At 44.3% G+C, this 16,405-nt stretch overlaps 1 protein-coding gene across 2 annotated transcripts in view; it reads left to right on the top strand.

Moving 5' to 3' along the window:
• The first annotated feature begins 1,434 nt into the window (after positions 1-1,434).
• The window catches only part of ADAM19 (ADAM metallopeptidase domain 19), an 81,103-nt gene continuing 66,132 nt past the window's right edge, over positions 1,435-16,405 (top strand). The window contains exons 1-3 of one of the 2 annotated variants that reach the window (XM_043597258.1): positions 1,435-1,898; positions 4,923-5,008; positions 9,293-9,363. In XM_043597258.1, the coding sequence (XP_043453193.1) occupies positions 1,832-1,898; positions 4,923-5,008; positions 9,293-9,363 (224 nt within the window). In that variant the 5' untranslated portion in view covers positions 1,435-1,831. Of the gene's footprint in view, positions 1,899-4,922; positions 5,009-9,292; positions 9,364-16,405 lie in introns of those variants that run through there. The other variant, XM_043597268.1, reaches the window with a different exon arrangement.

Here is a 16,405-nt window from a genome sequence, read left to right on the forward strand (position 1 = left end):
ACTCAGTGAGAAGGTGGCCTTCTACAGGCTGGGAAGAAAGATCTTATGGAAAACAATCAAGCCACCATCTTTATCTTGAACTTCTAGCCCCCAGAACTGTGAAAAAAGTGTCAATCCACCCAGTCCGAGGTATTTTGTTACGGCAGCTCAAGCAGATGATTATAGCCTCTAAATACATCAATGGCTGGGGTGCCTGGGTGGCTCAGTCAGTTAAGCATCTGACTCTTGATTAGGGCTCGGGTCCTGATCTCGCCTTTCAGTTCATGGGATCAAGTCTGGAGTGGGGCTCCACACTGACAGTGTAAAGCCTGCTTGGGATTCTCTCTCTCTCCCTCTCTCTCTCTGCCCCTACCCTGCTCTCATTCTCTCTCACTCAATAATTAAATAAATAAACTTTAAAAATACATCAATGGCAAGACCATATACTTTATTTATCCCATGGGTACCTAATGGTTTTGATAGACCTACCTACCCATCACCTTCCCAATACAGAGTATTTTGTTGAGTTGTACAAACCTGGGTCTGAAGAAAGAGGTGCTGTCAAGGAACAGATAACAAGAGGTCTGAGGCTTGGTTTCTAGAACAAGGCTTTGCCAAACCTTGCCAAGGGATCTTGGGCAAGCCACTTCCCTCTGGTTATCAGTTACCCATCTATAAAATAAGGTATGCTGCATCAGACTCTGGAGTTATACACATGTGGGCTTGAATCCAGACTCTGACATTAGCTGTGTGACCTTGCACACATTACTTGGCCCCTCAGATTTAGTTTTCCCATCTCTAAAACAGGATAAGCGTTAGCCCAGGGTATTACTGGGCTAACTGAAAGATGATGTGCAGAGTCCCTGGCACATTTTAAAGGACGATACAAGTAGTTCTCTTCCTAGATTAGTTAATTAATTAATTAAGTTAATGCATATAAAGTGGTGAGGACAGTGTCTGGCACTTGGTAAGGGCTGTATCCAGTTTAGTTACTTTTTTTTTTTTCTTCTTACTTGAACAGAGAGTAGGTCCTCAGTAAGTGAGGTCCTTATTATTATTTTGGAGGCTCATCTCCCTTCATTTCTGTCCAAAGGCCTAACTCCTAACTATAGCTAATTTCGGTTTTTCCCCAAATACAGCCCGTGGGCTTTCCCGCCCTAGTACATTTGTCTATTCCGTTTTCCCTGCGTGATGCTCCATTTCTCCTCCTCCGGAGCTCAGATGTCTTCTCTTCTGGGAATCCTCTCTCCGACACCCCCCTCCTCCCAGTCAGAGGAATGGCTCCTAGATTTGTGTCCTGCTAAGAAAACAACTCCATATAGCACTTAGTTCTTTGTGCTCGGTGATTCGGTTAACTCTTTCAGAGCCTGCCTCCTAGAGTGGCGGCCTCTAGGGCACGGTGCTGGGTGAGTAGCCTCTGGGTGTCACCCAAGACGTCTTAGCACAGTGTGGGACAGAGGAAACGGACCCTTGTGCAGACAGGGGTCCAGTTTTAACTCCTAGAAGCCCGAGACCCCCGACCCTCCCTAGGCCTTGCCCACCGTGAAGCCTGCCCCTCCTCGGGCTCCGACCCTCCCTCCCCCCGGACCATTACCTGAGCCGACCGGGCTGCCCAGGGGTCCCCCAGGCTCCTCCTCCGCGGTCCCTCCGCCCCCTCCTGGCGGGCGCGTCCCCTCCTCCACCCCGCGGCGGAGCCCTGCGGAGCTGAGGGCGGAGCGTCGTCGCCGATGGCTGGGAGCCGGGCTGGGAGGCGCTGGGAGAGCAGTGGGTTCCAGACGCGCCGCCGCCTGGCCGGGGGGCTGGCATGGCCGCGTGCTTGTGAGCGCCGAGCGCGCGAGGGGCCGCTGCCACCATGCCCGGGGGCGTGGGCGCCGTCCGGCTCTGCCTGCTGGCGCTCGCCCTGCCGGCGTGGACCAGAAGTAAGTGGCGGGGTGCGGGGGCGCTGGGTGAGGATGGAGATGGGTGGGCTGGGTGGCCGGAGGACGTGGGAGTCGCCCACTGCAACTCCGCGGGGCTGTTCCCCCGCTGTCCCTCAGCCTGGGATCCCGGGCTTTGTTCCCACGTTGTGCACCCCGGGAGGTGGTGGGGGTCCGGGAGACCCAGAGCAGGCAGAAAACAGCCGGTCCTCTCCCTGGCTTGCCTCCCTCTCCCTCTTTCTCTTTTCCCACTGTTTTTCTGCTTTTGGCTTCTTTCCGCTGCTTTCCTAGTCTCTCCTCCTTTCTCCAGTCTTTGTGTGTGTGTTCCTATAAATATATATCGATAAAATTGGAACCATACCATATGCACAGTTTTGTGTCTTGCATTCTTCACTTCACAGTGTGAGCGTTTGCCACATCGTTACATTCTGCAAAAACATGACTTTAATGACTATAGATTATATCAAGAAATCGCAGAAGTGTAATCTTCAAAAAGTTAAAAACATGACTCCTACAAATATAGGATGAATGGGTGGCAAAGATTCCTTCAATTCATTAACGAGGCGACGAGTAGGATGGTGTAGCTGGTTGAAAGCATTAGAGGAACAGGGGTGGTGCAGGTATCCAGGAATTGTTGAAATCATGTGCTGGGACAGATGTAAAAGTGGTCAATGCCCCATCCAGGGAAACAACCATAATCCTTAGTTATCTTTCTCCCATACTAAAGTCATTTGCCTCTCTACCAGACAAAAATTTACAGTTAACATGGTAAGTTCACAGAGTATGGTTTTTTAATTCATTGTAAATTAAAAAAAAAAAGTCAAACAAATGTGCATTCCCCTAGAAAAATTTGGTGATGTATGAGAGGGCCTGTTAAATAGTGCTCCAGTGTGACATTGAAAGGACATCCTGCTTGCTTTTTGCCTCATTTGCAAGTTTTGAACAATTTTTCTTAAGATATACTGTGTTCCTCTATTATTTAGACTTGCTTTCAGCATTTTTTTTTTTGCAATCATAAAGATAATTTCATTCCTTTAAATATTCCATTAAATATCATATAATTCCTTTTTGTTGCAAAGAATCCAGACTTATGAGAGCCACTGGAGCAAGGACTATGCCTCTGGTTTCCCCGTGAATATCAAGCACCTAGCATAGTACTTGGTAAATAGTTAAGCATTCAGAAAACATGAGTAAATGAATACATTGCTTCTGACTTTTACCAGTATGACGATTCTAATGCTAGTCTAATGAGATTATTTTTTCAGATATATTTTGATTGAGAATACACTATATCAATAATCTGAAAGGAACATCAATCACTCATAATTTTGCCACTCTAACAGAACAGCTGTGGCTATCTTTCATATCGCTCATTGTATTCTATGTGATTGATGTGGTTGGTTTAGAAAGAATAGATTTTTGGAGTCTTCCAAAATCTAGGTCCCCCACCCCAGGAGTCCTATGGATTTAACCTATTCTTGTGGAGACTAATTTGTTTAGGTTTCGGGAAACTACCAGTTTATCGAGGTTATCTGCAAAAGTGAGGTCTGCAGTGCCTAGAACAAATCTCTCCTCAAACAAGTTTCAATTCACCTTTTTTTGCAAAATGGGAATCCTGCTGCTTATCTTGTCTTGAGGATGAAGGAGAACCAAGTGGTGATAGTGATTTGGAAAGTAGGAAGTGATCTGCAAATGCAAACTTGCCATTAGGAAGCTCAAGGTAATGCCACAATGCTTTGTGGTTCTGGGAGCAATTTCACGGTGACTCTCCCCAGTAACGCTGTGACATAGGCAGGCGGGTATCATGGTCTTCATTTTACAGATGAGCAAGCTGAAGCTCAGTGGGAATCACCCGTGGGCCTGAATCTGACCCATGATTCTGAACATACCCAGAATCCGACCACTTCATTCTTCTCCACTGAGGTCATTTTAGTCTGAGCCACCATCATCACTCACCAGGTCTCCAGCCTGGCCATCTTGCTTCTACTCTCACTCCCACACCCTCCCCCACCATACCCCCCATCTCCACCCAGCTGGCAGAATGATCTTTTAAAAACTGAATACAGATCATATTGCTCTGTGTCTAAACACTCCAGTGCCTACTGATCTGTTTATTTTGAGAGAGAGACGGACAGAGAGAGAGAGAGAGAGAGAGAGAGAGAGAGAGAGCGCGCGCGCACGCGCGACTGCACGTGTGAGTTGGGGAGGGGCAGAGAGAGAAGGAGAAAGAGAGAAATCCCAAGCAGGCTCTGCACTGTCAGTGCAGAGCCCCATTAGGGACTCCATCTTGTGAACCATGAGATTATGATCTGAGCTGAAATCAAGAGTTGGATGCTTAACCCAGGGCCACCCAGGTGCCCCTCCAAGTCTATTTATAATAAAATCCAGACACTTTCCATGGCTTCTGTGATACAGACCTGTGGCTCTCTTGCTGACCACATCTCCTACCAACTTTGCTACTCATTGACTAGATTCTACCTAGTAAATCTCCTACCAATCAACCACATCTCCTACCAACTTCCCCACTCATTTACTAGATTCTACCTCTACCTTCTGCTTGCTCCTTAAATGGGCCAAGTCCACTTCTGCTCACGCATGACCATTGATTGCTCTTGCTAGCCCCTCTCCCTGGGGCACTCTTCCCCCAGATCTTTGCATGGCTGCCTTCTGGTCTCTCAGATCTTAAATGCCATCTTTGCTGATCAACCTGTCTAAAATAGGCACTTCCTCTTCAGTGTCTCTTTATTCTATGACCCTGTTGGACCATTTGAGAATATTTGTGGATTGTGCATCTCTCACCTCTAGAAAGTAAACTGTGGGGAGTACAGAGACCTTGGTAAGCCCTGTGTACCACTATATGGCCAACAACTAGCAGAGTGCTTCACTCATAGGAAGTGCCAAGAGCCTGGCATCCAGCAGGTCTCCTAATGACCCAATAAGGTGTTCTTTCCGGTTGGCAATGCATGCCTAGCTTAGCTAGGGTGCAAACTCCTGGGATACCAATGGTTGTGCATCCTGTATTGGCAGGAGAAAACGGGGAAGGCAGCCCCCAGCTGCAGCATGAACTAATAATACCTCAGTGGAAGGTTGCAGAAAACCCCACGAAAGAAAAGGTAAGACCCCAAAATATCTTATTTTCAAAGGCAGGAGCTGACAGCTCCATTCTGTGAAGTGGCGGGCCACCTTCTTAATGTTCCTGGAAGCCCAGTCATCATTATAAGTTCTGTTTCTGACCCACTCTACATCCTCTCTGTGTATTGGTTTTGAAAATCCCAGATGGGACTTTCCTTCATTGTGTGACAAACTTGTAGAACACTTTCAAATGCTATTAGTTGAGGAAATTAAAATTATTGATGCTGACACAAGCTAAGTGCAAATAGTCACAAAAATCACCATCTCTCAAATGGAATTGATTAAATATTGTCATTGCTATATTTTGTCTATATATATATGCTTTATTTTATTGATGACATAATTTACTTGAAGAGAAAAATAATAATTCAAGCTATTTTTAAGAGTCAGGGAGGGATCTAGTACTGGGAAATACATCTTAAAATGCAGTAGGGCTCCTTGGGCCATAACACCAGAAAAATGCACAGGCTTTCTCAAGGGGATTGGGAGCAAGACAGAAAATATTATCCTGTTATGCAGAGAGGACCTGTACATCTAGGATATTCTTTGTGGTTCTGGTCTTTATAGTTCAAGTGAGTCATGAAAGGGCTAGAAAGTAAGACATGATTGCTGCGTGCCACCAGCTATGGGACTTTCTACTTTCTGAACTTCAGTTTCCTCATTTATAAAATAGGGCTTAGAGGGGATAGGAAGAAAGAGGACTGTGGAGAAGGGAGAGTTAATAAGGTCCTTTGGGCTCATGATTTATTGGGCAGCATATAAAAGCAGGAAAGACTTCAGACTTTGTGGCTTTTGAGTCTGGAAAGGTAAATGGGGGCTGGGGGTGGAGAAATGCTTGGAATCCTTGAAGTTATGGCTAGAGTAATACAGACATGTCCAAAAATGCTTCAGTTTGAATTTATTAAGGGAACTTCCTGCAAAAATTTTAGGAGAAATGAAAGTAAGTAACATTTTATCCTAAAGACAATAAATGCATGGAATTCATTTCATCAAAAAGTAGGAAAGGCTAAAAATAGCTTCAGGGAAAGTCTAGACAGATTGATGGATGGCTATCCTAGAGCAGGTTATTTTTAAAAAACAGGATCTTGGATAGTCCAATTTATCCATTATTGCTCAAGGAATGGATCCGATACTTTTTGTAGAGGTTCTGTGTTCCTTTTAGATGTGGGATGCCTAGCATCTTCAGGAAGGGCCTGGGAAACAAAGTGGAGCTCTAGATCCTGTCTTTATTCCTAGCCATTGTCTGCCCTGAATCTGGGTCAAAATATTTTGTAGGATTAGTCGGCACAGTGCCCTGTGCCATAAGTATCCATTGAATGAACAAATGAATGAATGTCAGAGAGAGAGAGAGTAGAAGGTAGGTTTCACTCAGGCCTCTTATTCTCATTTATGTAATTCATTCATCAAACATTCATTGAACATTCACTGTATACTAAATATCGTACCAGATCATATGGGGGCTGCACATACACAGGACAGATTTCTGATACCCTATGGAGCTGAAGATATATTTACTTATTTATTTATTTGTTTGTTTATTTATTTATATTTATTTTATTTATTTAATCTACCTCTAAAGAGAAAGGAATTTTAACCCTTTCCTTCAGGAAGTATAAATATCAGTGTCTGAGCATCTTCCACACCAGAGGCAAATATTTTTGGAGTACCCACTTATAAATACTCGTACTCATGTTGCAGCTTGTGTCTCTTTGGAGGAGACGTGACAGTGCTTAGATGTGTGTCAACTTGCCTTTTTTGTCTGGACTGTCACATGGCCGTCTACTCCTTGAATGAGGGAATTGCTACAGCTCTGTTGGTGTGTACTTTTCCTCAAATGCCCACTTGGGACTGTGTCCTGATGCTTAGTGTCATTGGGCAGGGTTCTTTCTCTGGAACATCCCAGAGTAAAGCGGCAAAGGATCAGCAACCAGAATGGGTGTTAACAGAGCTGCATCAGGGCATCAGAAACAGAGATGTGGATCCCGTAGTGAAGTTATTGTGCAAACATCCACCTAGCTTCCTCTCCCCATGATTTTGAAATGTCCCTTTTTAAGAGAAGTCAGTAGGATGAATTAGTGCAAAAATAGCAAAGGACAGGGTTGCCCAAGCTTCCTGTATCAGAACGTTCAGATCTCATCAGAGCCCTTGGTGGTGTGACTGTCCCAGGGATGCCCAGGACCCTAACGGCAGATGCAGTTTGGGGCAAATGGGAAGAGGAATGTACTTGGCAGAGGAAGGTCCCCAACCAGAGGTGGCAAAGCAGTTGGCCCACTTTCTCAGATGCTGAAACTAAGCTTTGAGATCAACCTTAAAAGGGACAGAAGCTCCACTCTATCAAGAGCTTCTGTGGATTGAAAAAAGACTTCAAGAGTTTCTCAGTTCCTTGGTCCCAACTTAGAGAATGTGCATTTAAAGCACACCAAAGAATTGATCCTGTTTTTTTTTTTTTTAAGTTTATTTAATTTTGAGAGAGAGAGAGAGAGAGAGCGAGCATATGCATGAGTGGGGGAAGGGCAGAAAGAGAGAGAGAGGACAGGGAGAGAGAATCCCAAGCAGGTTCCATGTGGTCAATGTGAAGCTTGACTCAGGGCTTGATCTCACAACCGTGAGATCGTGAGTTGGACGCTTAACTGCTTAACTGACTGAGCTACTCAGGTGCCCTTGGTCCTGTTTTTGATATGTTTAAATATGTAAATATCTCATTTCAAATAAACAATTTTTTCCTTTGAAATAAGTTCAACCACCTTAAGTTGAATTGTTGAAGCATGGAAGCTTATTATGACTTGAATTTTTAATTTCTTTGAAATTTTCCATGATAATAAGGTAAAAACAGATTAAAAACCCATCACGTAAAATATAAAAGCAATTCTAAAAACATGGAAAGATGCACAAAGAAAATAAAATTAACCCATGATCCTATTGCTGAGAAGTAACTGTGGTAACCTTTTGATATATTTCTCTCTACAAAAGCATATTTAAATAAAATAAAATAAACAGTGTTGTTTTGAGCCTTTGTGTACTTAATAATTATCATGTGTACTTTCTTGATAGTTTAAAAATTATTTAAAGTCATTTTTAATGACTGTCTAGTGTTTTGCCATATGATTGATTATAATTTATGTAACCATTCTATTATTGGACATTCAAGTCATATTTCATTAATCCTTATTGTAGGTAATGAGTATCCTTGTATATAAAACTTTACTTGTGCTTCCATTTGCTCTTTTAATATAGAATTTTACTGAGTCAGAGGGTCTAAACATTCAAAAACTCTTGGTCCAACTTTCAAATTATTTCCCAGTGAGTTTGTATCAATTTAAATTCTCACTGGTAGGGTACGAGAGTGCCCATTTTTCATTATGCCCCACTGCCTTGTGATTTGTGGGTCCTAAAAAATATTTGTCACTGTGATTTTTTAAAATGTATCTTTAAAAAATTTTATTTTTTGGCGGGAGCAGTTACCAGTGATGTTGAACATGTTTGTGTGTGTGTGTGTGTGTGTGTGTGTGTGTGCTTATTGGCCATGATATCTCAAAAAATTTATTCTGAGTGTGTTGCTAATTTGGCTATCTATAAGTTCTTATGTGCTTAAAATGTATCTTATAAAACCTTAGTTAGAGGCTCTTCTAGTTGTCTCCTCTGAAATGGGTGGGTGAGTGGGGCATCCAAACCAAGAGCCAAAATAACATAAAATAAGAACTCACTATGAAGAGAGTTCTCTTGGTATTTTAGATAATAGCCAACATGTATCAGGGGCTTTCAGTGTGCCAGGCCCTGAGACAAAGTTTTTACATTTACTGTGTCACTTTATCCCTACAAGGTTCCCATAAGGATGACTATTATTGTCTCTATTTTATAAATGAGGAAACTGAGCTAGTGGGAGGTTCAGGAACACGCCCAGGTTGGCACAACTACAGTGTCAGAGCTCAGAGCTAGCACTTGAATCCAGATGTGACTCTACACAGAATTTACCACTGAAGATTGTGTTGTTGGGTGTTTGCCTTTCCCAGACCTGTACGTGAGCACTTCCATCACATCTCAGCTTGAAGTTTCTTTCCTTTGTGTTTGAAGAGAGGTAGATGGGGGAGGGGAATTGGGTCCTGCGGGGATTGAAGTAATTTCATGTTTGGGCTGGAAGTGCAATTGACCCTTTCTCGTTCACTTCCTGTGGATCAATGTGAGAGCACTGTGCTGGATCCTGTGTCTGTTCCTGGGAGCCTTGTCCCTGCTTTTAGGAACTGACATTCTTTTGTTGTTGCTTCTAGCATCCACTCAAAGCTGAGCTCAGGGTAATGGCTGAGGGGCAAGAATTGATCGTGGACCTAAAGAAGAATGAGTAAGTGGACTCTTCCTTGTCTAAAATGAAACAATTCACTTCCCTGTCAACGCCGGATGCAGGTGCCATTGTTTTGGAAAGAAGCAGTTTGTTAAATGACCCAGGCTCTCAATCTGTGGTTCCTTTGTAGGGAATGTCTTGCAAAGACAGCATATCCACAGTCTCTTGATTTGCTGTGAAATTACTGGACCGTTTAACGTCTTCCTTGAATTTCCTCTGGTTGTATTTCCGGGGCTCTTAGAGTTCACTGCAGGCTCACAGGGGCGTGTGTGTGTGTGTGTGTGTGTGTGTGTGTGAGAGAGAGAGAGAGAGAGAGAGAGACAAAGGGAGGGATGGACTGGAGCACTTTGGCAGCTGTCTTACTAGCTCCAGCACAGCGCATGGCAGGAAGTGAAGGAGATTAGAGGAAAACAGCAGAGAGCAGAGAGGCAGGGTGGAGTGTTCTGGGATTTTGCACCTCACACGCGGGCTGCTCCATCTGTTCTGGGTCAGCTAAGTCTGAGATTCTGCCAATAAGGGCATGGTCAGCAGTCCCCTGGCTTAATCAGGCTGATTCTTCCATCTTTCTAACCTCATTCATCTTGGGTGGCTGCCTGGCTCAGGAATATTTCCACATTGATTTGCCATCAAGTGCAGTTGTATCTTGATTCATGTTATTGAGCAGGTGAATAGACATAAAGCATGGCTGCTTTTTCGACATTCCCAATCTGCTTGGCCACTGGAGAGCTCTGCTCACTTGGCTGGGGGATGCTGAGGCCTTTGGTGTTTTCCCACTAACCAGTTCTGCCTCACAGACCTCACAGATAAGGCTGAATGGCTCAGGGAACTGCCTGCCTCCTCTTGGCAGCCTCTTGAGTCCCCTAGAAGCAGATGAGTAATCAAATGCATCACTGCCAAGAAAGGGATGGATAGGGACCTTCCCGTATCCAGAAGGATGGGAATGGCTGCTGAGCTTGGGTGGAAAGCAAGAATATAAATTATTCCAAATTTGGGCTTTGGACACTTGCAAAGGAGGGTGAGTGGTATTGGAAGTGTGGCAAATGTATGCCTTAAGCAGCATGTACAGTAATGGACTTCATCCACACCTTTCCTCTGTCTCCAGTATATATATGGTGGCCTTTGGGAAGCTAAACAGATGGGCAACTCAAACATTTTTGCTACTTTCCTCCTACAGTGAAACCACCCCAAGAATGGGTTCCTTTTGTCCCATTTTCCTGGAGCAGATTTGGCTGGCTATGTCCTCAGAAGGCATAGGCTCTGCATGACTGGGATTTCTCCTTGCATTGTCTTCCTTTAGTCCTGCAGGAAATGCCTTCAGAGGGTCTGTTCTTGACTGTCTCTCAGGAGCCTGCTTTAGCTTCCCATGACCCCAGCCTTCCAGCTCTAGTCTGAATATTTGCTATTGCCACCTGAGCCTCATCTGTCCCATTTGGCCCCAAGTGAAGCATTTGGGCCTTCAACTTCCTCTGGATAGTACAAGTGATGGGGGTGATGTCATGGGTAAATGGGATCCCAGGAGTCATCCTTCCCTCATGTTTTGGAACCTGTGCAAGAGGTCATTGGAAGTTAGAGCAGAAAGACATCTTAGAAAAACACTGAGTGCAACCGTCTTATGTGTGGTTGTAGAAACTTTGAATCAGAGAGGGTTAGGCACTTGTCTAAGGTCACACAGCAAGTAAATGAGAGAGGTGAAAGTAGGATCATTTGTGTTCTTGGCTTGGTTCTAGAGTCACAGAAATCCAGGTTCAGCTTACGAGCTGTGTAACCTGGGGCAAATTGTTGCCACTTTTGGAAACTCAGTGCCCTTATCTATAAAATGCAGAATGTGACGGTGACTAACTTCTTAGGGTGATTGTGAGGACTGAATGAGGTGGTGCTCGTGAAGTGCTTATAAAACACATGGTGATCAACCACTGTTGTGATTTTTATTGTCCCACACTGAGAGGTTCCAGAGGAGAGCCTGGCACACAGCTCTACTGTCTGCTACTCCAGGCAGCTCTTTGGTTTCCCAGTGAACAGCAGGGGGGGGGACGGGGGGGGGGGGGGTGCTGGATGTGGTTCCTGGCCTCCTTGAGTTGGCAGAGGGCAGGAGGCTTGACAAAAATGGAAGCAGCAGAGCCAAACAATATGACCTCACCAGGTATCCCTAGGGGACAGCTTCCTGCTATTTTCGTCCAAATTGGGTTTTTTGTTTTTGAACATGTGTTAGCAAGCGGAACTCTAACTGCACACGACTTCCTAGTGTGTTTATTTCCCAAAGCCTTCTCATTCATGGTGCTTGTGAATCTGGATTCAAAACAGCTGGGGGTGGGGGGGGAAGGGGAGCTGGGGGAAGTGGGGGAATGATGCTTTTCTGATTTTTCAAATTGCTGTGTTAAAGTTTTTGTAATCCCGTGATATTTGAGGGGAAGCTAGGCCCTATGCCTGGTGACTTCTCAGTCTCTGGTTCTTCATATCCCCCACCGATTCATTCACTGTCATGCATCTATTATGTACCTGCAGCATTGCAGGCACCAGTGTTGGTACTGGGGACATGGCTGGGTGAACAGAACAGTTCTGCCCTATGGAGCTTATAGTCTAGTGGCAAGAACAGTACACAAGTAAACAAGTAAGCTGTGGTATGTCCGATGACAAGTGCTATGGAGGAAACAAAGTTGGGGGAGGCAGGAGGGGTCAGGACGGAGGTGCTTTTCAGAATGGCGGTCAGAAAAGGCTTTGGTGGTGTTTTGATATTGGGGTGAAGACCTAAAGGAGGTGAGGAAGTGAGCCATGTGGACAGCTAAGAGATGACAATTCCAAGGAGAAGCAACAGCCAAGTTTAAATCCTGATAGGTTATGAAGGCTTCCTCCATCCCCATACATTTCCCCACATATTGGATTCTGAGGCCTCCCAGGGCAAGGACTGTGGGCAAGGGCTTCTGGGATTCTGAGGGAAGGGAGAGGACATTTCTAATTTATTTTTCATCATCCTGAGGTGTCTGGCCTTCTCCCATCAAGTCAAAGCCCATGTGCTAATGCATGGCCCAAAATAGCAGTGAGCAGGCCTTTAATGGAATTCACACATGGAGAGATTTCCAAGAATGGTGGGGATGGAGGAGCAGGGGGTGGGCCAGGAGAGTCGGGGTGTAGCAAACAGGCTTTCAGCTCAGACACTGAGAGTTGCCTTAGTTCAATAACGTCACAACTGGCAGCCTTTTCCTGCTGTGAAGCAACTCAGGATAAATGGCTGTATGCCCATGGGAGACACACATATTTTATAGAGTGCAAGTGAAAAGGAGTGACATTGTAGGGCTAACCACAATATGGCTTTCATGTTCGACAGTTCTGGGTTCAGATCCTGGCTCTGCTACTTAACTAACTGTGTATTCTCTTTAAGTCTCAGTTTCCCTATCCAGGGTATAATGATAGTGCTGTGCCATGAGCCATAGGGAGGATGAAATGAGATGGTATGTGTAAAGGGCCCAGCATTGTGCCTGGCTTATATTCCATACTCAGTAAATGGCAGCTACTATTATTTCTTGCTCATGGTTTTTTAATTGCAAAAGCAATACATGCTCATTGTAAAACATTTAGCAATACCAAAATATGGTAAGTTAAGGAACGAGAGCCTCACAGGCTCAAGGTGAATCCACTCTTTGGTGGGCCTACCCAGGACCTTTTCTGTGTGTGTGAGAACACACGCACAGATATGCATAAACACAGTTGCATAGAAGCACATATACCGGCTGCTATTTTTGTTGGGGAGGGAGGAGCAGAAATGAGATTATACTATATACATTGTTCCATGCTTGTTTATTTAGACTTAACTGTATGTCTGAAGTAGTACTCTACTCCAATAAAGTGTATATTATGTTCTTTTACATTAACTCACACATCTACACATGATTTGCAAATGTTGGTGCATAGCTGTTATTAAGAGAATGTTACTTGCGATTGAGGCATAGCGGTCCGGTGGAGAGAGTACTGAGCTCAGAGACACATGATGTAGAGGTGAACAATAAGCCAATTGGCTCTCCTGGGCCTCAATTTTCTCATCTGTAAAATGGGGATTTTGTCCCCATTGGGCTCTAAGAGCTTTTTCCTTCACTACATATTTAAAGGATGTGGTGTAACTAGAAAAATGGAAAATAAGTCCCTTCCTTAGGGAGTTTGCTCTCCAGTTAAAGAAACATCCTTGAAAATAAGGCAGTGGGATAAAAGCAAGTGCCCCAAAACCACAGACCTTGAAGTAGAGTTTGAACTTCCAGCTCAGGACTCACCGTTTAGGCAACATAAACAGGAAAAGGGAAACAACAGGGAAGAAATTATAGGCTGTTATTTTCACAACCCAAAATTTTGAGTCATAAATCCGTAATAATTTTTATGCATATAATTTCTCCCATTCCCTGAGGACTGCCTCATCAACCCAGAAACTGTATTGGACAAAAATCTGTTTGCTGAAATCAAATGGACTCTTCCTTAGCTGTAAGCATCTAGGGAGATGAACACCTCCAGGACATGTAGGCTTTGGTTCACCCCCTTCTCCTTTCTGCACTTTTTCCCAAGAGGAGAGCCCACTGAACTGTTGAATCAGCTTGCAGGATGCTCGCTGCTCATTGGGTTGCACCCAAGGGCAGGATCACTAGGTTACAAGGTCACCTTCAAAAGCACATGAGTAGCTCAACTAGTGGGCACTCTGCCCAGAGGACCTTTGGCCATGCACTTCTCCTTGCTGGTATCTTGAGCACATTCTGGAACTCTTAATTTCCTCGGTATACTGTCTTTCCTTGAGTCCAAATGATGGTAAGATTTAGATTGTGGCTTGGGAAAGAGGTGACAACCTGGAAAATTAACATTCACTGCTAATGGAGTGATCTAGTGGCCTAGTTTTCTCCTTTTTCCCCTCAATTCTATTTGAATTATATAATACTGGAGGGTTGGAGAAGGGGAGAATTAGCAATCAGGAAAGGAGTTTTTCAGTAAGAGACAGGCTGGATTAGTTAAGCACTTCTTAGTGCCACACTTCCCTTCCAAGGAGGCCTGGGAGAAATATATAGCTGATCCAGACCAAAACCCTGAATACACCCAGGCCACTGTGCTCTCTGCTCTCTCCACCTTCCCAGCTTCCTCTTGAGTTGAGAGTAGACTTTAACATCTTATCTAGGATAAAGGACAGCTCTGTCTGACCCTCTATTGTCAGGAGCTTCATTTGTTGTTGGCAAACTTCAATTTCCCTGGATCAAAGACCAGCTTAAGAAAGGCTTAGATGCTATCCCAGTCCGCTTGGTAAACCATGCTTCACTGAGTTGTATTTAAATGAGTCAACAGACATATGGATTACATTTCACTTAAAATACACATGGCTTAAGAAATTAGAGGATATCGTTCTTTAACCAAGTATTTGGCAGATCTAAAGTATTCAAAATGTTTTTCCAAACTCGGCATGCAGCTGGGCTCCCCATTCCCCACAGCTGAGACTGAATAACTGAAGGAAGCTGGTGCTGAGGAAATGGTTGAGTGGATGGGCGGGGACACCAGAATTTGATGAGAGCTGCCTGTAAGTGTCTGCAGTCTTCTTCAAATGTTTTCTGAAGTACCAGGAACTCCATTAACCCTGCTGCGTTGACTCTGAGGCAGCGGAGGCAGAAGCGGATACAAATTCCAAGTATCACACTAGGCACCTTGCCCCAGAGACACCTGTGGTCCTGCTGGAGCTATAGTTTCCAGTTGTAGCTTTGTAGACGGAGATGGATTTCATCTACAATTCCCACGTTGCCCAGAACCCCTAGAGTTGCAGACCGAATGGATCGCCAGCCAATCTGATGTGATCTTTTTGCAAGCCAAATTCTCACATAAGCAGCGTCTTTATTATTTCTAAATGACTGGAGACTTGATACCGCTTTCTTAGGGTCCGTTGCATAAATTTAGTTTCAGTAATTAGGAGAGCTGATCTGAAGGGAGGTAGCTATACAGTTGCCAGAAGAGAGTATCGGGGAGCATCTGGAATTGAAATAACCTAGAAGTGTTGATTCTGAAGGCCGCGAGTGAGCCCATACACCCAGAACATCATAATCCATAGAGTAGAACAGACTCAGGCTTTGGTGCACAGACACCCACATTCAGTTCCAGGCACCGACACTTCCCGGTTAGGTGGCCTTTGGCAAGTCACCTGCCTTCTGAATATTTTCTTTATCTATATTCATAATAATACTCAGTCCTTGGTGAGCATGTGCTGAGAGCCAGTCACTGTGCAGAGACACTTCACACACTGTTCTATTTAATCCTCATGGCAACCCTTTGAAGGAGGTATTATTGTTATTCATATTTTATGAATAAGGAAACTCAAGTGTAAGGATGTTTAAGTAATTTACCCAATGTCAGGCAGAGCCAGGAGCCAAACTCAGGACCATCTGCCTCTTACTATATTCTACCACATGCATAGAAAATAGATATTAATACCTTCATTGCAGGGTGAGGTAAATTGAAAATTGCTCCCCACCCCAACATATTCACATTCTAATCCTGGGAACATGAGACTATGTTACTTTATATGGCAAAAAAAGAGTCTTTGTAAATGCGAATAAATTAAAGATCTTGAGAAGGGGAGATTATCTTGGATTATCTAGGTGGCCCTCAGTGAAATCACAAATATATTTATAAGAGGGAGGCAGAGGGAGACTTGATCGTAGACAGGAGAAGGCAGTGTATAACCATGGAGGTAGAGACTGGAGTAACGTGGCCACAAGCCATGGAATGCAGGCAGCCACTGGAAGCTTGATGGGGCAAGGAATGGAATCTCCCAGGGGGAGTACAGGCCTGTTGTCACCTTGATTTTGGCTCAGTGGTCCTGTTGGAGATGTTGTTTCCAACTGTAGCTTTGTAGACTGAGATGGATTTCATCTACAGTTCCCATGTAAGACGGATTTCATTCTTCTGGCCTCCAAAATCAGGAAAGAAAAATTTCCTGTAATGTTTAAAGCCACCAAGTTTATGGTAATATACAGCAACCACAGGAAATGAATACCCAGGGCTCATGAGTTTAGTGGTAATGTATTAGGAGGTG

This window comes from Prionailurus bengalensis, chromosome A1 (genome assembly GCF_016509475.1).
Source record: "Prionailurus bengalensis isolate Pbe53 chromosome A1, Fcat_Pben_1.1_paternal_pri, whole genome shotgun sequence".
Classification (NCBI taxonomy): Eukaryota; Metazoa; Chordata; class Mammalia; order Carnivora; family Felidae; genus Prionailurus; species Prionailurus bengalensis.